The sequence below is a fragment of the Coregonus clupeaformis genome, chromosome 18 (assembly GCF_020615455.1).
Source record: "Coregonus clupeaformis isolate EN_2021a chromosome 18, ASM2061545v1, whole genome shotgun sequence".
Classification (NCBI taxonomy): Eukaryota; Metazoa; Chordata; class Actinopteri; order Salmoniformes; family Salmonidae; genus Coregonus; species Coregonus clupeaformis.
The window spans coordinates 20,244,786-20,265,835 of record NC_059209.1 but is presented as its reverse complement, the minus strand read 5'-3'; the positions used below and the strand labels follow the sequence as shown (position 1 = coordinate 20,265,835).

General features: G+C 43.9%; 1 protein-coding gene across 1 annotated transcript in view; it reads left to right on the top strand.

Annotated features, from left to right (window-relative positions):
* Nucleotides 1–21,050, top strand: part of cemip2 (cell migration inducing hyaluronidase 2) — a 66,843-nt gene that overhangs the window by 32,909 nt on the left and 12,884 nt on the right. The window contains exons 9-16 of the mRNA XM_041862673.2: nucleotides 4,801–5,006; nucleotides 6,157–6,226; nucleotides 11,038–11,166; nucleotides 11,829–11,917; nucleotides 15,716–15,847; nucleotides 16,245–16,280; nucleotides 16,421–16,576; nucleotides 19,994–20,171. Coding sequence (XP_041718607.2) covers nucleotides 4,801–5,006; nucleotides 6,157–6,226; nucleotides 11,038–11,166; nucleotides 11,829–11,917; nucleotides 15,716–15,847; nucleotides 16,245–16,280; nucleotides 16,421–16,576; nucleotides 19,994–20,171 — 996 coding nt within the window. The remainder of the gene's footprint in view (nucleotides 1–4,800; nucleotides 5,007–6,156; nucleotides 6,227–11,037; nucleotides 11,167–11,828; nucleotides 11,918–15,715; nucleotides 15,848–16,244; nucleotides 16,281–16,420; nucleotides 16,577–19,993; nucleotides 20,172–21,050) is intronic.

The window sequence follows — 21,050 nt, the reverse complement described above, 5'->3', positions numbered from 1 at the left end:
ATTTGCATCCTGTAGCACTATCTCCAAAACGTCTGGTTGCCTACCTTAGTTGTGGGATCTTGTTTATGTTCCTGTTAGGCTTGTTGTGTGTATAGCCCATAGGACTTCACGTTTTCGTTGTTTTGTTATTTTGTCAAGTGTTTATTCGTATTAATAAACATGTACGCATATCACGCTGCACCTTGGTCTGACCCGTCTCTCAACAATCGTGACACCCTGCTGATTTTGTACGTTTGCCCACTGACAAAGAAATGATCAGTCTATAATTTTAATGGTAGGTTTATTTGAACAGTGAGAGACAAAAAAATACAGAAAAACGCATGTCAAAAATGTTATAAATTGATTTGCATTTTAATGAGGGAAATAAGTATTTGACCCCTCTGCAAAAGATGACTTAGTACTTGGTGGCAAAACCCTTGTTGGCAATCACAGAGGTCAGACGTTTCTTGTAGTTGGCCATCAGGTTTGCACACATCTCAGGAGGGATTTTGTCCCACTCCTCTTTGCAGATCTTCTCCAAGTCATTAAGGTTTCGAGGCTGACGTTTGGCAACTCGAACCTTCAGCTCCCTCCACAGATTTTCTATGGGATTAAGGTCTGGAGACTGGCTAGGCCACTCCAGGACCTTAATGTGCTTCTTCTTGAGCCACTCCTTTGTTGCCTTGGCCGTGTGTTTTGGGTCATCGTCATGCCCATTCCAGCCCATTCCAGCCTTGTGTAGGTCTACAATCTTGTACATCCTTGGAGAGCTCTTTGGTCTTGGCCATGGTGGAGAGTTTGGAATCTGATTGATTGATTGCTTCTGTGGACAGGTGTCTTTTATACAGGTAACACGCTGAGATTAGGAGCACTCCCTTTAAGAGTGTGCTCCTAATCTCATCTCGTTACCTGTGTAAAAGACACCTGGGAGCCAGAAATATTTCTGATTGAGAGGGGGTCAAATACCTATTTCCCTCATTAAAATGCAAATCAATTTATAACATTTTTGACATTAGTTTTTCTGGATTTTTTTGTTGTTATTCTGTCTCTCACTGTTCAAATAAACATACCATTAAAATTATAGACTGATCATTTCTTTGACAGTGGGCAAACGTACAAAATCAGCAGGGGATCAAATACTTTTTCCCCTCACTGTATCTCCCTCACTAACTTTAAGCATCAGTTGTCAGAGCACCTTACCGATCACTGCACCTGTACACAGCCCATCTGAAATTAGCCCACCCAACTACCTCATCCCCATTTTCTTATTTATTTTGCTCACTTGCACCCCAGTATCTCTATTTGCACATCATCTTCTGCACGTCTATCACTCTAGTGTTAATACTAAATTGTAATTATTTTGCACTATGGCCTATTTATTGCCTTACCTCCATAACTTGCTACATTTGCACACACTGTATATAGATTTTCTATTGTGTTATTGACTGTACGTTTTGTTTGTCCCATATGTAACTCTGTGTTTTTGTTTTTACCGCACTGCTTTGCTTTATCTTGGCCAGGTCGCAGTTGTAAATGAGAACTTGTTCTCGACTGGCCTACCTGGTTAAATAAAAGGTGAAATATATATCATTTTTTAAAGCAGCGGCCTTTACTACTATAGTCCTGGCGCGGCACTCTGCGAGGCATGTCACTTCACCAATCTCTTCGCATAGCCCACCACATGCACTGTTTTCTTAACCACAACTGTATGGATCCATAAAGAATTACTGTGGGAATAAATATCAATGAATGATGAATGAGGCATCAAATTGTTGTTTACTAAAGTGCCCAGTCAGTTGAGGTGAGTGCTGGTCAAGATCATCTTGTCTAGTTGGCTCATTTATTAGCGTTGACCAAACATTTTCCCAGCATGTTATGTAGCTTAACAAGTGGATTATTTTGCACTTCAGTTGCTTAGTAGCCTAGGCTACTCCCGACCAACAACCTGTCAATGTGATTTAGTTTCACTGAATCTCCAACTGTATATTTGGTTAATTCTCTGGCTGGGCAAGTAAGTGGAGGTAGTATAGCTCATCTATTAGTTTGGTCATCTATCACTGATCAGAAACATTTAGCATGCAATAATGTAGCCTAAATCAAGTGTAGGCTTATTTATTTTGCTCGATCGCGTAAAGGCAACTCCAAAAGCCTGCGGAGACGGTTGTGAAATATGAACACGAGAGACTCGCATGCTTTTGAAAATATAGATTGCTATTATTTTCTATTGGTATCATGATGAAGATACTCTCAATGTATGACCATATGCCTACTCCCTAACAAAGTGGAGTGAAGGTAGGAAAGAGATGAAACGTGGTTCAAAATAGCACGGGCTTGCCTTAGGCTCTGTTTCAAAATATCATTAAAAAATATATATACACTGCTCAAAAAAAATAAAGGGAACACTAAAATAACACATCCTAGATCTGAATGAATGAAATAATCTTATTAAATACGTTTTTCTTTACATAGTTGAATGTGCTGACAACAAAATCACACAAAAAGTATCAATGGAAATCAAATTTATCATCCCATGAAGGTCTGGATTTGGAGTCACCCTCAAAATTAAAGTGGAAAACCACACTACAGGCTGATCCAACTTTGATGTAATGTCCTTAAAACAAGTCAAAATGAGGCTCAGTAGTGTGTGTGGCCTCCACGTGCCTGTATGACCTCCCTACAACGCCTGGGCATGCTCCTGATGAGGTGGCGGATGGTCTCCTGAGGGATCTCCTCCCAGACCTGGACTAAAGCATCCGCCAACTCCTGGACAGTCTGTGGTGCAACGTGGCGTTGGTGGATGGAGCGAGACATGATGTCCCAGATGTGCTCAATTGGATTCAGGTCTGGGGAACGGGCGGGCCAGTCCATAACATCAATGCCTTCCTCTTGCAGGAACTGCTGACAGACTCCAGCCACATGAGGTCTAGCATTGTCTTGCATTAGGAGGAACCCAGGGCCAACCACACCAGCATATGGTCTCACAAGGGGTCTGAGGATCTCATCTCGGTACCTCGGTACCCGGGCGGTGTGTTTGGGATCATTGTCATGCTGAAAGACCATTGCTGATGGAAGGAGGTTTTCACTCAAAATCTCACGATACATGGCCCCATTCATTCTTTCCTTTACACGGATCAGTCGTCCTGGTCCCTTTGCAGAAAAACAGCCCCAAAGCATGATGTTTCCACCCCCATGCTTCACAGTAGGTATGGTGTTCTTTGGATGCAACGCATTCTTTGTCCTCCAAACACGACGAGTTGAGTTTTTACCAAAAAGTTATATTTTGGTTTCATCTGACCATATGACATTCTCCCAATCCTCTTCTGGATCATCCAAATGCACTCTAGCAAACTTCAGACGGGCCTGGACATGTACTGGCTTAAGCAGGGGGACACGTCTGGCACTGCAGGATTTGAGTCCCTGGCGGCGTAGTGTGTTACTGATGGTAGGCTTTGTTACTTTGGTCCCAGCTCTCTGCAGGTCATTCACTAGGTCCCCCCGTGTGGTTCTGGGATTTTTGCTCACCGTTCTTTTGATCATTTTGACCCCACGGGGTGAGATCTTGCGTGGAGCCCCAGATCGAGGGAGATTATCAGTGGTCTTGTATGTCTTCCATTTCCTAATAATTGCTCCCACAGTTGATTTCTTCAAACCAAGCTGCTTACCTATTACATATTCAGTCTTCCCAGCCTGGTGCAGGTCTACAATTTTGTTTCTGGTGTCCTTTGACAGCTCTTTGGTCTTGGCCATAGTGGAGTTTGGAGTGTGACTGTTTGAGGTTGTGGACAGGTGTCTTTTATACTGATAACAAGTTCAAACAGGTGCCATTAATACAGGTAACGAGTGGAGGACAGAGGAGCCTCTTAAAGAAGAAGTTACAGGTCTGTGAGAGCCAGAAATCATGCTTGTTTGTAGGTGACCAAATACTTATTTTCCACCATAATTTGCAAATAAATTCATAAAAAATCCTACAATGTGATTTTCTGGATTTTTTTTCTTCTCAATTTGTCTGTCATAGTTGACGTGTACCTATGATGAAAATTACAGGCCTCTCTCATCTTTTTAAGTGGGAGAACTTGCACAATTGGTGGCTGACTAAATACTTTTTTCCCCCACTGTGTATATATATTGTGTGGGAAAAATATTATTTGTATTTTATTTTGTTACATTTCATTATATTCTTAGCTTACTATAAAATATATGTGTGTTAACTGTGATCAGGTTAGCCTAAGTGTGTCTGGTATGTTTAATTAACAAAATAACTAGTCCTATTGATTTCATGTGCATGGCGCAGCCAGTAACATAATTAAAGTCATAGTATGCCATTCTATTCTTTTGAAAAAACATTTTATTAATCTTGTTTCTTAGGACCTGCCTATAACAAATTAATAATGGATTTCTTTGTGATGGTATATATTCAATGGATTCATTAAAATAGATGTCCACCCACGTCGGCCCACGCACCGGCTCTCTCTCTCGTGCACAAGTCTCCATTAGTAAAAAAAAAAAAAAACGTAAACATGTATTTCAACTGTCCGGATATCTGATTTTAAAACAAATGATATTATTCCAACAGTGAAAACATTTCAAATGGCCATCCCTAGTGCGTCTCTGTGTGTGTGTCACGTGTGAGAACTTGGGGAAATGAGGACCATGTGATGGTGGTCGTTAAACAAATTAATCTAAAATGCGTTGAAGTGAATCGACCAACATTCAGATAACATGATGCAGCAGCTCCAAGCTGCTTTCATGCTCTGCTCGAGTAAACGTTTCCCCTTTACTCCTGTCTCTGTGTAACCTTTCCCAAATGTTTCCCCTTCCCAGGTGAAGGACACCGTGGGCTATGACACCCTGGGTCACTGTTTCTTCCTGGAGGATGGGATAGAGCAGAGGAACACGTTCTTCCACAACCTGGGTTTGGTGACCCGACCGGGAACGCTCTTGCCCACCGATCGCAACGAGACCATGTGCACCAGCATCCGAGACAAAGTGTACAAGAACTACACGCCTTCGCCGAGCATGGAGTGCAAGTAAGACACTTGTAGACAAGAAGAGACTTGTCTGGCCGTGGATAGAAAGAGTGAACAAGTGACAGAGGGGAAAAATAGAGGAACAGAAAGTGACTGAAGAGAGGCAGAAATGAGAAAAGATAATGGCTCCAATTGAAAGAGTAATAAAGTGGAGTTATACACAGAGTAGACTGACCAGGTGAATCCAGGTGAAAGCTATGATCCCTTATTGATGTCACCTGTTAAATCCACTTCAACCAGTGTAGATGAAGGGGAGGAGACTGGTTAAAGAAGGATTTTTAAGCCTTGAGACAATTGAGACATGTATTGTGTATGTGTGCCATACAGAGGGTGAATGGGCAAGACAAAATATTTAAGTGCCTTTGAATGGGGTATGGTAGTAGGTGACAGGCGCAACGGTTTGACTGTGTCAAGAACTGCAACACTGCTGGGTTTTTCACGCTCAACAGTTTCCTGTGTGTATCAAGAATTGTCCACCACCTAAAGGACATCCAGCCAACTTGACACAACTGTGGGAGGCATTGGAGTCAACATGGGCCAGCATCCCTGTGGAGTGCTTTCGACACCTTGTAGAGTCCATGCCCTGACGAATTGAGGCTGTTCTGAGGGCAAAGGGGGGTGCAACTCAATATTAGGAAGGTGTTCCTAATGTTTTGTACACTCTGTATGTGTGTGTGTGTGTGCATAATGAGTTAGATGAAGTGTGTGTGTGTGTGTGTGTGTGTATGTGCGGCTTTATTGTACAGGCCTACCTTGAGAGAAGACAGAGGGTTCATGTCCTCTGTGTGAGAGTGATAGGGCAGTAGTAGTCCTGTCCCTGCAATAACAACCACCCCGCTGCATGGGATGTGTTTGTGTTTCTGGGGAAGGTTGAAAAGGAGGTCTGTTTGGGGAGCAGCAGTCGCTGTATTTGGAGGAGTGTGTATGTTGGCAGACCTGTCCCTGTACAGGATTTATGTGGGAGAGGTGGATTATTCCATGGATAACAGGAGTCAGGGTTCTGTTTCTGCTTCTTATTAAATTCATATATCCTGATACTAACAATCACTCATGCCTGGAGACATCTTCTCAAATGCCCCTCCTCCCTGTGTGTGTGTGTGTGTGTGTGTGTGTGTGTGTGTGTGCGTGTGTGCGCGTGTGTTTGTTCTAGGGCAGTGTCTACGTTCTGGATCGCCAATCCCAATAATAACCTCATAAGCAACGCTGCTGCTGGCTCCCAGGTAAGATTATAATAATCTACGCAAACCACCAAAGCAACCACTGTTTGATAAATGAATGAATCACAATTCGCAGGGGACTGATACTGTATATCTGGTGAGGTTGTATTGCTCCACTCATCCCAGACATCAGTCATTATCATTTTGATCTAATGAATGGTCAGTCCTTGTATCCATAGCTCCGACTTTGAGTGGTTACAAATCTCCAGCCCATTGCTCAGCTGTTTATGGCATTTTGTTGCTGTTTTAATTACGAACTGCAGCTTTATGGTTTAGCAACTCATTAGGATCTAAGTCTGTGGCTTACCGGTTCATCTCATGTGATGATGTGATTGATCTGGGGAGATATTGTCTTCACATTTACATTTACATTTACGTCATTTAGCAGACGCTCTTATCCAGAGCGACTTACAAATTGGTGCATTCACCCTATAGCCAGTGGGATAACCACTTTACAATAATAATTTTTTTATTTTATTTTTTTATTTCAATTTTTTATTTCTTAATTTTAATTTTTTACATATATTTTATTTTTTTGGGGTGGGGGGGGTAGAAGGATTTCTTTATCCTATCCCAGGTATTCCTTAAAGAGGTGGGGTTTCAAATGTCTCCGGAAGGTGGTGAGTGACTCCGCTGTCCTGGCTTCGTGAGGGAGCTTGTTCCACCATTGGGGTGCCAGAGCAGCGAACAGTTTTGACTGGGCTGAGCGGGAACTATGCTTCCGCAGAGGAAGGGGAGCCAGCAGGCCAGAGGTGGATGAACGCAATGCCCTCGTTTGGGTGTAGGGACTGATCAGAGCCCGAAGGTACGGAGGTGCCGTTCCCCTCACTGCTCCATAGGCAAGCACCATGGTCTTGTAACGGATGCGAGCTTCAACTGGAAGCCAGTGGAGTGTGCGGAGGAGGGGGGGTGACGTGAGAGAACTTGGGAAGGTTGAACACCAGATGGGCTGCGGCATTCTGGATGAGTTGTAGGGGTTTAATGGCACAGGCAGGGAGCCCAGCCAACAGCGAGTTGCAGTAATCCAGACGGGAGATGACAAGTGCCTGGATTAGGACCTGTGCCGCTTCCTGTGTAAGGCAGGGTCGTACTCTCCGAATGTTGTAGAGCATGAACCTGCAGGATCGGGTCACCGCCTTGATGTTAGCGGAGAACGACAGGGTGTTGTCCAGGGTCACGCCAAGGCTCTTCGCACTCTGGGAGGAGGACACAACGGAGTTGTCAACCGTGATGGCGAGATCATGGAACGGGCAGTCCTTCCCGGGAGAAAGAGCAGCTCCGTCTTGCCAGGGTTCAGCTTGAGGTGGTGATCCGTCATCCATACTGATATGTCTGCCAGACATGCAGAGATGCGATTCGCCACCTGGTTATCAGAAGGGGGAAAGGAGAAGATTAGTTGTGTATCGTCAGCGTAGCAATGATAGGAGAGGCCATGTGAGGATATGACAGAGCCAAGTGACTTGGTGTATAGGGAGAAAAGGAGAGGGCCTAGAACTGAGCCCTGGGGGACACCAGTGGTGAGAGCACGTGGTGCGGAGACAGCTTCTCGCCACGCCACTTGGTAGGAGCGACCGGTCAGGTAGGACGCAATCCAGGAGTGAGCCGCGCCGGAGATGCCCAGCTCGGAGAGGGTGGAGAGGAGGATCTGATGGTTCACAGTATCAAAGGCAGCAGACAGGTCTAGAAGGACAAGAGCAGAGGAGAGAGAGTTAGCTTTAGCAGTGCGGAGAGCCTCCGTGACACAGAGAAGAGCAGTCTCAGTTGAATGACCAGTCCTGAAACCTGACTGGTTTGGATCAAGAATGTCATTCTGAGAGAGATAGCAAGAGAGTTGGCTAAAGACGGCACGCTCAATAGTTTTGGAAAGAAAAGAAAGAAGGGATACTGGTCTGTAGTTGTTGACATCAGTGGGATCGAGTGTTGGTTTTTTGAGAAGGGGTGCAACTCTCGCTCTCTTGAAGACGGAAGGGACATAGCCAGCGGTCAAGGATGAGTTGATCAGCGAGGTGAGGTAGGGGAGAAGGTCACCGGAGATGGTCTGGAGAAGAGAGGAGGGGATGGGGTCAAGCGGGCAGGTTGTTGGGCGGCCTGCAGTCACTAGTCGCAAGATTTTATCTGGAGAGAGAGGGGAGAAAGAAGTCAAAGCATAGGGTAGGGCAGTGTGAGCAGGACCAGGATCGGATGTCGTCAACCTTCTTTTCAAAGTGGTTGACGAAGTCATCCACAGAGAGGGAGGAGGTGGGGGGTGGGGGGGGAGGATTCAGCAGTGAGGAGAATGTGGCAAAGAGCTTCCCTAGGGTTAGAGGCAGATGCTTGGAATTTAGAGTGGTAGAAAGTGGCCTTAGCAGCAGAAACAGATGAAGAAAATGTAGAGAGGAGGGAGTGAAAAGATGCCAGGTCGGCAGGGGAGTTTAGTTTTCTTCCATTTCCGCTCAGCTGCCCGGAGCTCTGTTCTGTGAGCTCGCAATGAGTCATCAAGCCACGGAGCTGGAGGGGAGGACCGAGCCGGCCGGGAGGATAGGGGACACAGGGAGTCAAAGGATGCAGAAAGGGAGGAGAGGAGGGTTGAGGAGGCAGAATCAGGAGATTGGAGGGAGAAGGATTGAGCAGAGGGAAGAGATGATAGGATGGAAGAGGAGAGAGTAGTGGGAGAGAGAGAGCGAAGGTTGCGGCGGCGCGTTACCATCTGTGTAGGGGCAGAGTGAGTAGTGTTGGAGGAGAGCGAGAGAGAAAAGGATACAAAGTAGTGGTCGGAGACATGGAGGGGAGTTGCAGTGAGATTAGTAGAAGAGCAACATCTAGTAAAGATGAAGTCAAAGCGTATGAGTAGGGGGGACGGTGAGAGGGTGAGGTCAAAAGAGGAGAGGAGTGGAAAGAAGGAGGCAGAGAGAAATGAGTCAAATGTAGACGTAGGGAGGTTGAAATCCCCCAAAACTGTGAAGGGTGAGCCATCCTCAGGAAAGGAACTTATCAAGGCGTCAAGCTCATTGATGAACTCTCCAAGGGAACCTGGAGGGCGATAGATGACAAGGATATTAAGCTTAAATGGGCGAGTGACTGTGACAGCATGGAATTCAAATGAGGAGATAGACAGATGGGTTAGGGGAAAAATTGAGAATGACCACTTGGGAGAGATGAGGATTCCTGTGCCACCACCCCTCTGACCAGATGCTCTCGGGGTATGCGAGAACACATGGTCAGACGAGGAGAGAGCAGTAGGAGTAGCAGTGTTTTCAGTGGTAATCCATGTTTCCGTCAGCGCCAGGAAGTCGAGGGACTGGAGGGTAGCATAGGCTGGGATGAAGTCAGCCTTGTTGGCAGCAGAACGGCAGTTCCAGAGGCTGCCTGAGACCTGGAACTCCAGGTGTGTGGTGCGTGCAGGGACCACCAGGTTAGAGAGGCAGCAGCCACGCGGTGTGAGGCGTTTGTGTAGCCTGTGCGGAGAGGAGAGAACAGGGATAGGCAGAGGCATAGTTGACAGGCTGTAGCAGATGGCTACAATAATGCAGAGGAGATCGGAATGAAATGAACTAAACATCTGGGAAAGGAGAGAGCAGGGCCTCCCTCACCAAAAAAATATAACTCTCCCAACTTCCACCTCAGAAACTATAATTGTTTCACTGAACCACCCGAATCAAACTCTCCCAACTTCCACTTTAGAAATTAGAATTGTTGTAAACTACAGCGGTTCAATGTTTCAAGGAATAGACTCAACTTACTTTATTCAGCTAGCTAACTATGACGCCATAGCTAACTAGCATGCTAGCATCCAATAACACACAGTTTAGCACCAATACTTGGTTACAACAAACGACCAATAGTGTGTTAACACACTAAACAGATAATTTGTGTCCGTGTCTAGTTCTTTCATAACGCAGCAATAATTAAACGTTGGCTAGCTAGCACAAAGATATTGTATTTAGCTACTACAGTACAACTAGCTGGTAGTGTTGGCTAGCTAGCAATGGCTGCTGTGTTGACTTTGTTTGAAAAACGGCGTCGCTGCGAACGAATGTAGCTGGCTAAAAGGATATTGTATTTAGTTGCTACCGTTGCTAATAGCTACTCGCCAGCTAATCCAGGAGGTGAGTTAGCTAGCTAGCTTCGTGCTACACCCGGCACCGCCGAATACAAAAGTAACCTACAATAACTACATACAACAACTACCCACAACAGCCCACGATGCCTACCTATAATACCTAATAATATACAGCCCACGATGCCTACCTATAATACCTAACTACAATCTAAATACATAGTTTAAGCCTTACTCGACAAAGCCCAAGCTATGTATAAAGCCAAACTTACCCGACGCCAGCTGTCTGGGTGGCAGACTGCAATCAGTAGCTGTAATTAAGTACAGCAGCTACCAACCACCTAACGTTAATGCCTCGGATAATGAGGTTAGAAAAACAGCTGAATGGTAGGCAGCTAGCTGGCTCAATCACAGGTACTCTTAAGCGTGAAATAACATTGGAAACAACTAACCACAGTTGCTAAAAGTTACCAGTAGCTACCCGCTAGCTAGCTAGCTAGCTTTGTTGGTCCAAGTAGTGGGTAAGCTAGCCTCGTGCTTTGCCGGGGTCCGCCGAATAAAATACTTACCTACACTCCCCAGTGGGTGGGCCTATCATTACCCTACTGCTCAAGTTCAAGTACAATTGTGTCAATGTGTAAGCGCAGTATTCAATGGGGGGGGGGGGGGCTGCATCATTCATGGGGGACGACATGTTTACTGTTGCCTTGTTTTATTCTTCTCCTCCTTTTCCTCTCTTCTCCCTTCTCTGCCACCCCTCCCCCATGTCATCCTAAAGGATGCAGGGATATGGTATGTGTTCCACAGCTCATCCACAGGGGACTCTCATGGGCTGGTTCCAGAGACCCGGGCAGAGCTGACCCCTCTGGGGATCTTCTACAACAACCGTGTGCACTCCAACTTTAAGGTACCACTCACTGGCAGCACTGTATGAAAGACAAACACACTGTGGTTCTGTGTGGCTCAGCTGGTAAAAGCATGACTCTAGCAGCGCCAAGGTCTTGGTGTTCAATTCCTGCAGGGATCACATATTCATACTAGTAAGAGCGCTTCCAATTGTCTGATTTCATACAGTATGCCAGCTCTTACTCAAAACCACAAAACGTACACACGCACACACCTACCTCACTTGCCACAGATGCACGCATACACAGACACGCACACACTAGCCTTTACAATAGGCCTATTTTTCTCTGGCTCAATAAATTAGGTCAGGTGAACTGGGAGCCCTTTGTCCACTCTGACCTCAAGTGCCTCTCTCATAAGGAGTGTGCATACAGTCTCAAGACTATGCTCCAATTATATACACGTGGTATATACGGTCTCATTGCATTGCATTCACACTTGAACTGCACAAACACGCTCAAACCTCATACATCTGACAAAGAGCTGCTACTCTGTTTCAAAGAGCTGCTACTGTGAGTGTCACTATACTCAGATGCACATTTTAAAGTAAAACTGTCTAACTCCTTTATGGGGGGATGCTGTTTGGCTGAAAAACAAATGAAGAATTGTGCTTTTAAGTCCGTACTTGTGACAGTAGTTCCCATACCGGTTTGTGTTACCCAGGCTGGGCTCTTCATTGATAAAGGTGTGAAGACCACCAACGCTAGTGCTGCAGACCCCCGGGAGTACCTGTGTCTGGACAACAACGCCAGGTAAGCACAGGTCAAACTACATTACATTTAGAACACACAGCTGAGCAAATGTTACAAAAGGGACGAGCTGGTCAGTTATTCTCTGTGCTGGCTACAAAGACTCAAATTTTGACATGAAGGGATAAATCATTTGGCATGGGGTAGAGATGCTGTGAAATTCTGCTGGAGCAGAGAGAAAATGCATGCGGAATTACACTTATTTGACATAGCGTTTATAAAAGACCTGTTTATTTGTTCAAATGTGAAACTTTGCCTGGCTATTACAAGAGAGCGGCCCTCCAGGGCTCTAAAGTGCGACCAGTTTGGTTGCATATGCGACAAAATATACTGAACAAAAATATAAATGCAACATGTAGAGCGTTGGTCCCATTTTTCCTGAGCTGAAATAAAATGTCCCAGAAAAGTTATATATGCACATAAAGCTTATTTCTCTCAAGTTTTGTGCACAAATTTGTTTACATCCCAGTTAGTGAGCATTTCTCCTTTGCCAAGATAATCCACACACTTAATAGGTGTGGCATATGAAGAAGCTGATTAAACAGCATGAGCATTACACAGGTGCACCTTGTGCTGGGGATAATAAAAGGCCACTCTAAAATGTGCAGTTTTGTCACACAACACAATGCCACAGATGTCTCCATTTTGAGGGCGCGCGCAATTGGCATGCAGACTGCAGGAATGTCTGCCAGAGCTGTTGCCAGAGAATGTAATACGTTTTTTTAGAGGATTTGGGAGTACGTCCAACCGGTCTCACAACCGCAGACCATGTGTAACCACGCCAGCCCAGAACCTCCACACCAGGCTTCTTCACCTGCGGGATCATCTGAGACCAGCCACCTGGACAGCTGATGAAACTGAGGAGTATTTCTGTCTGTAAAAAAGCCCTTTTGTGGGGGAAAAACTCATTCTGATTGGCTGGGCCTGGCTCCCCAGTGGGTGGGCCTATGCACTCCCAGGCCCACCATGGCTGTGACCCTGCCCAGCCATGTGGAATCCATAGATTAGGGCCTAAGGAATTTATTTCAATTGACTGATTTCCTTAAATGAACTGTAACTCAATAAAATTGTTGAATGTTGCTTTCATTTTTGTTCACTATAGTTTGCTGTGCAACTTTTTATTTTGGGTGCACCAGTGCGACTAAAATAAAATCCAATAACAAATTAAATGCGTAACAATGTTTTGTCGCAACAATCTTCTGTACACTCCTCAAACAAGACAGGCTGCCTCCTGCGGCTGCTTTCTTCCAGTTACCGGGCCACACACACCAAGCCCCACCCCCTGTCACTCAAGCAGGCAGCACACAGTTCCTCCACGCTGTTTAATCTCTTAGCATGCTGTCAATTCATGCACTCAACATATTCTTCCAAAACAAGAATGATGCTGCTTGTCACATTGCTTCTAAATATGAATCCACATGTTTTCTCTATTATACTATTAGTTTGTGTATCTTGCTCTCTGCAAAACGTGAGTTAGTTAGTCTAAGGAAGCTGGCATGTGCCTAAAATAATGCTAATCACTAATGCTAATCACTAACTAGCTAGCTGGCTAGCTAAATACCATTTAGCTAAATACACTAGCTAGGGCAAAGCCAACGTTAGCTCTAATACAGATTGCTACCAGTGGTGGTGTAGATCAGCATGTTGTTTGTGCAATGGCATGTTCTGAATCAGATAGGCTATTCTAAAATCTTTGTCTAAATGCAACATGCAATATTCAAACGTGATTAGGGTCCCCTAGGAAACACTAACCAACACTTTGGTTCCTACCCTGTCATAACTCCTACCTGGCTTTTTAATTTGTTGTCATGCCAAACAACACCAACCATATAAATATAATGATTACTCTAATTATATGATTCCAACAGTTCACCCAAGTGTTTTGATCTACAGGTAACTGCCTAAATAAAAAAAAACACCAACATTGAGTCTTAATAGGTCATTGGGCCACACACACACACCCTTTAAACCTCCTATGCTCCTTTGAGACCCCGCTTTCAAAGTCACTGAGATCTCTTCTTCTAGCCATGGAAGGCAAAATAATGGGCAACTGGGAATTTTAATACATAACCCTAAGCATGATGCGATGTTAATTGCTTAATTAACTCAGGAACCACACCTGTGTGGAAGCTCCTGCTTTCAATATACTTTGTATCACTCATTTACTCAAGTGTTTCCTTTATTTTGGCAGTTACCTGTACATCGCAAGTCAAATCGCAATATTTGGTAGAAAAATCTCAATTAGATGTTATGCCCTTATCGTGTAGCCCTACTAACAAACAACCTGGTAACTTTACCAGTATATGCAAACATTTGGCAGCACAGAAAGAAAGGAAAAGTGATATCTTCTTCAGGAGATGTACTACAAAAGTAAGTAGGATTCGTATAGTCCCAATGTAGGCTATATCTCAATCTATTTTTTTAAAATTCTGGTGTTCCTAATTTGTATGTGGAGCGCCTAACTTTAGGAGCACCAGTGCTACCAATGAATAATGTTAATTTAGAGCCCTGTCGGCACTTGTTAAAGACTCCACGTTCAATGGAAGTTTTTTGGTAGCTCGTATTTGTCTTTTGTCTAATCTACAGTTATATATGGTCTATATGTGTACTTAGTCTGGTAGTCTATGGTTAAGTATCCTTAGATGGTCGGCAGTTTAAATGGTTTAGTCTTGGTCTGTACTGTACTTGTATGGTCTGTACTGGGCCCGGTTTCCTGATGGCGATTGAACATAGGCTTCTGAGTATTTTTAACGATGCATCGTTCCTACAACAGCCAAAAATGTAACATGCGTTTCCCAAAACAACACCTAGAATGAACCTTCGTTAAGTGAGTTGTTGAGGCATGTGTCGATACTGAAAGGATCGAAAGAAAGGCAGCGCTGCTCTCAGATCAGCATTCTCCCTTTCAAATCTCACCTTAACATTAGAATTATTCCAAAATACTGACGACGGATCAGCTCCTAGAGATATATTATCACCTGGCTGCAAATATTGAGGCTGCTTATTCTAATGTTTAGCCTACCCTATAATAATGCACTAAATCATAGATTTGGCACATCATTACGCACATGTTGTTACACATTATGAAATATATTGAGGCAAACATTACAGATAGTAGCATGCAATTAGCAAAATAGAACTCAATTGAATGCACATGGATTTGATTTCAATGTAATTTAAATATAGGCCTATGTAGCCTAGTGTATTTATATTTTAATGCAGTCATCTTGATTCTATGTTAAGCAAGATCTTCTGTGTATAAAATTCTAATGACGACGTTAGCTGTTCTACGAATGGTCTGAGGCAGTCGGTAGATGACTAGCGTGTTTTTAGTAAAGATGGTTTTGGGAAACAGTTCAGAGATTTAACGATGCTCCTACGAAGGTTCTTACGATGATCTTAGCCTTAAGATGCTTTTGGGAAACCGGGCCCTGTACTGTACTTGGATAGTCAGTACTGGTCTGTACGGTACTTGTACTGTAGTCTGGAGGGTCTGGCAGATTTTTGTTTACAGAGAAAACAAGGCTCCACAGATAGTTTCCACTCTGCAGCAGTCTGTCCAAATGCAAGCCTCTGCTTCAACAGATGGAAAATAGCTTAGGCCCTCCTCCAAGACCACTGCCCACGCTGTGTGTGTGTGTGTGTGTTCAGTGGTTGTGTGTCTAGGTCAGTTTGTGTGTGTAGTGTTTGTCTGTGGTTATTTGAAAGAGTGCTGTGTGTCAGAGACAGAAAGTGTTTGAAAGTGTTTTGTGTGTGTGCGCGCGTGTTTCTATACTCATATTACATATGGGTCCGTTTCAGGTTCCGTCCACATGAGAATGCAGACCCAAACCGGCCGCGGGTGGCTGCTCTCATCGACACACTCATCGCCTTCAAGAACAATGACCTCGGAGCCTGGATACGTGGCGGTGACATCACCATTCAGAACTCTGGGTGAGTGCTGTGATGTCAATACATTGAGCCCATGATGAATGTGGTTACTGTATCATTGTTCATCAATGTCCTGTGCAGTAGTCATATCATGGGTTCTCTCTTAGGTTTGCTGTATGATTGGCACAGAGCTGAGTGTCTCAAAGGTTACCCAGGAGTTACCGTTGCAACTTGCATTACAATCAGGAGTTAGCATGCTATGCTAACATGTAAACAAGCGGCCATCTCTATGTGTAACCTATCAAAGGGCTATGTGTAGTCTATTAGCATGTTGCTAAAAGTTAATTTGGCTAGGAGTTCTTCTTTCTCAGTCCACAAGGCCATAGATGACAGTAAACCAGTGACTCCACTGCTGGGTTTTTCCCATAATTACTGATGCATTTATTCTCTCTGGTTATAGATTTGCAGACAATGGGGTGGGACTCTCCTTTGCGAGGTATGTACCAAGGCTCCTGTGTATGTTTTTCTACATATGTGGGTCTGTACACCCCCCCCACCACCACCACCACCACCACCACCACACACACACACACACTTTTGCTCAAAACACATGCCCTGCCTGTTGTCTTCCGTCAGTGATGGTAGCTACCCTAAGGATGAGGGCTCCAGTCAGGAGGTGACGCAGTCTCTGTTTGTGGGAGAGAGCTGGAACCGTGGCTCCAACGGAGGTCAGAACAAGTACTGGGGCCAGGGAGGAGCAGATGGCAAGATGAGGACACTACCCAGGAACAGGTGTGTGTGTGTGTGTGTGTGTGTGTGTGTGTGTGTGTGTGTGTGTGTGTGTGTGTGTGTAATAAAGAAAGTTGTGTTTGAAAGGGGGTGATCAAGTCTGTTGCTCTTGGAAGGGAAGTGCTGCTTCCTGTAATAGGATGAATGGTTTTGCTGTGTCACTTCCTGTGTTTCCTGTAAACCAATTTACTCCATCCGTGTAGTAAGCCTTATATGACAAACCGAGACCGAAAGGGAAAAAAACCTGTCTTAGAAATCAATCACCAATAAAAGTCTGAGAAAATGTCAAACAGTCACGGATGACGGTTGTATTCATATCCCTTGACTTATTCCACATTTTGTTGTGTTACAGCCTGAAATTAAAATGGATTTTAAAAAATGTCTCCCTCATCTACACACGATACCCCATAATGACAACATGAAAACATGTTTTTAGAAATGTTTTCAAATTTATTGAAAATGAATTGCAGAAATAACTAATTTACATATGTATTCACACCCCTGAGTCAATACTTTGTAGAAGCACCTTTGGCAGCGATTACAGATGTGAGTCTTTCTGGGTAAGTCTCTAAGAGCTTTCCACGCCCTGGATTTTGCAACATTTGCCCATTATTCTTTTTCAAAATTCTTCCAAGCTCTGTAAAATTGGTTGTTGATCATAGCTAGAAAACCATTTGCAGGTCTTGCCATAGATTTTCAAGCAGATTTGTCAAAACTGTAACTCGGCCACTCAGGAACATTCACTGTCTTCTTGGTAAGCAACTCCAGTGTAGATTTGGCCTTGTGTTTTAGGTTATTGTCCTGCTGAAAGGTGAATTAATCTTCCAGTGTCTGGTGGAAAGCAGACTGAACCAGGTTTTCCTCAAAAATTCTGCCTGTACTTAGCTCCATTCAGTCCTTAACCATTACAAGCATACCCATAACATGATGCAGCCACCACTATGCTTGGAAATATGGTTAAATCCCTGAGTGGTTTGCTTCCTCTCTGGCACCTGCGTTAGGAAGTACGCCTATGTCTTTGTTGTGACTGGGTTTATTGATACACCAGCCAAAGTGTAATCATTAACCTCACCATGCTCAAAGGGATATTCAATGTCTGTTTTTTTAAAGGTTTTTACCCAGCTACCAATAGGTGCCCTTCTTTGCGAGGCATTGGAAAGCCTCCCTGGTCTTTGTGGTTGAATCTATATTTGAAATTCACTGATTGACTGAGGGACCTTACAGATAATTGTATGTGTGGGGTACAGAGATGAGGTAGTCATTCAAAAATCAGGTTAAACAATATTATTGCACTAGCCATGCAACTTAATATGTGACTTGTTAAGCACATTTTTACACCTGAACTTATTTAGGCTAGCCATAACAAAGGGGTTGAATATTTATTAACTCAAGACATTTCAGCTTTTCATTTTTAGTTAATTTGTAAAAAAAAAAAAATACATACAAAAAAAAACATAATTCCACTGACATTGCAGGATTTTGTGTGTAGGCCAGTGACAAAAAATCTCAATTTAATCATTTTTAAAATTAGGCTGTAACACAACAAAATGTGGAAAATTCAAGGAGTGTGAATACTTTCTGAAGGCACCCATTGATTCTTGAAGAATATAGCTTATAAATGCCTCATGAGCTTAGTTCATCTGTTTTATCCCATCAGAAGCTTGTTTTACTCCAATGTTTGTAAACAAAGTAAATATAAAAAAACACTATATAGGCTCAAAACATGATTTAAAACTATAATTTTGATATAATGGATGGTCAGTCCTTGCATCCATAGCTCTATGAATTTGAAAGTTTCTCAATCCCCATCCCTCAGCTTTTTACCGAAACAGGGTCGGGTGGTTTCTTTATGGTTTCAACTGCTGATTGCCACTTTAAGGCATGCAACGGGAAAACATTTTCAAACATTTTATCGGACAAGACCAGGTAGTAGGAGAGAGGCGCTTCAGAGGGAGAGGCAGTTTTACCGGCCGAGGGAGAGCCCGCTAATCCAAAAGCGATATAGTGAGGTTAATCCAAAGTAGATCGTTTCCAGAGGCAATAATCCAGAGGCGGCATTGGGCACAGGAGACGAGGGGAAGAGTCAACAATAAGACGGCGATCGGAGGAATGCTCCAGTCAGATGGAAACGATCACAACAGCACAGTCAGTCAGCTACTGTAGTGCTAAGCTAAGGTTGAAAAACTCTTCGCGGAAAACAGGACAAAAAGTTAACCGAACTAATTGGAAGACGAAAAACAAACTAAGAACAGACGAGGAACTAAACAATTAGAGCAGGCAGGAATGATTTTCCACTTTCCTTTTGAGTCTGAGGCAAGCCTGCCGGTGCAGGAGAAGTCAGAGCTGCCTGGACTGAAGCAGCCGAGCAGGATCATGCGGTCTCCACGTGTGGGAATCTGATTGGTTGTTTACATCACACCTCCTCGTGATTGGTGGATTGTAGCTCACCACTGCCAACACTTGGTCTGCATGGCTAGTGGCTAACGTTAGCCAGTTTGAGCTAGCTAACACAGAGTATATTCTCCATATGACGTTGAGAAATAGTGCATTGTCAGTAGTTAAGAAGATATCTGGAAATAAGTTAGTAAATAACTATGTTTGTAGTTATATGTAACCAGATTGTGACTACAACAAATTTACTAAGTCTTTGACCACGCTGTGTTGTTACTTTGGTGAGTAAAAACTCATGCTTCTTGCCCTTTAAACAAACTACAATTTATAAAGGAATTATAGAGCATTTATAAAGTCTCCATAAGCACTACGTAAATGCTTTTCTAATTATTTATACTACATGAAGGATGATATAAAAGGTCATAACATCTGGTGCCAAACCTGGCATTTCCCCTGTGCTACCCTTTATATAGCAGGACATTTCAAGGGTTTATTAAGGCTTAGAAGTTGTTGTTCATTTAAAGTGGGACCAGGGGGGTTCTATGGTCGCTCTGGTCATGCCTGCCAGTGGCCACTGCCTCTCTGGAGGTCATAAAACGTGGGAACAGCTAATTGCAGCATGCTCTAATTTCTCAGGAGACGCCCTCATTTTTGATGGCTCTGTTACCCCTCTCTGGGATTAATGGGCCTTTTTAGACACGTGCTGACCACCCTGTAACTGCTAGATGTTTGTGTCGTTGTCGCCAGGATTTTCCCAGAGCGAGACACAACAATGTTCCCCATTGAGATATCCTTCTGTCATCTAGTTAGACCCCGAGGACAGGCTTTTCCCGCTGATAAGACAACGAGCTGATAACCCTAGCAATAGGCCTAATGTTTCTCTCCAGTGTTATAAATAGCTATACATGACTTGTAGGTTGTTAGCTGATCCATTCTGGAAGGCAATTTGAAGTTCCATTTCTTTAGTTTTTTGCTCAGTATGACTATAGTTCATGTATGTTGTGTGACTCTCACGCTTATTTTTCCAAGGACATTCCCGATCCGTGGTTTCCAGATCTACGACGGTCCTGTTCGGCTCACCCAGAGCACGTTCCGAAATTACGTCCCGACGTCGGAGCGCTTCACCAGCGCGGTGGGCTTCAACCTGAAGAACACCTGGCAGCTCACGCCTCGCAACAACCTGTCCAAGCTCAGCTTCCAGCCCACTGTGAGTAGCTAGCACATCACTCCTTTCATCCTAGAATTGTGCACTCATTCACTGCCCCTCATGCATAAAAAAGCATTGGATTGGCACAAGCAAGGTGGATGGTGTTTCTGCCATATTCCTTACACCAGTGAGTCCTTTCCTTTTAAATACGAGGGAGAGTGTACGGGTGCACACTTTGGTAGAAGGGCCATTGCTTCTTCTCCCTTGTTCTCCACCTTCTTTCAAATACTGACGTAATAATGACGTTACGAAATACACTACCAGTCAAAAGTTTGGACACACCTACTCATTCAAGGGTTTTTCTTTATTTTTACTATTTTTTACATTGTAGAATAATAGTGAAGACATCAAAACTATGAAATAACACATATAGAATCATGTATTAAATAAAAAAGTGTTCAACAAATCCAAATATATTTTATATTTGAGATTCTCCAAATAGCCACCCTTTGCCTTGATTTCAGCTTTGCACACTCTTGGCATTCTCTCAACCAGCTTTACCTGGAATGCTTTTCCAACAGTCTTGAAGGAGTTCCCACATATGCTGAGCACTTGTTGACTGCTTTTCCTTCACTCTGCGGTCTGACTCATCCCAAACCATCTCAATTGGGTTGAGGTCAAGGGATTGTGAAGGCCAGGTCATCTGATGCAGCACTCCATCACTCTCCTTCTTGGTAAAATAGCCCTTACACAGCCTGGAGGTGTGTTGGGTCATTGTCCAGTTGAAAAACAAATGATAGTCCCACTAAGCCCAAACCAGATGGGATGGCGTATCACTGCAGAATGCTGTGGTACCCATTCTGGTTAAGTGTGCCTTGAATTCTAAATAAATCACTGACTGTCACAGGCAAAGCACCATCACACCTCCTCCTCCATGCT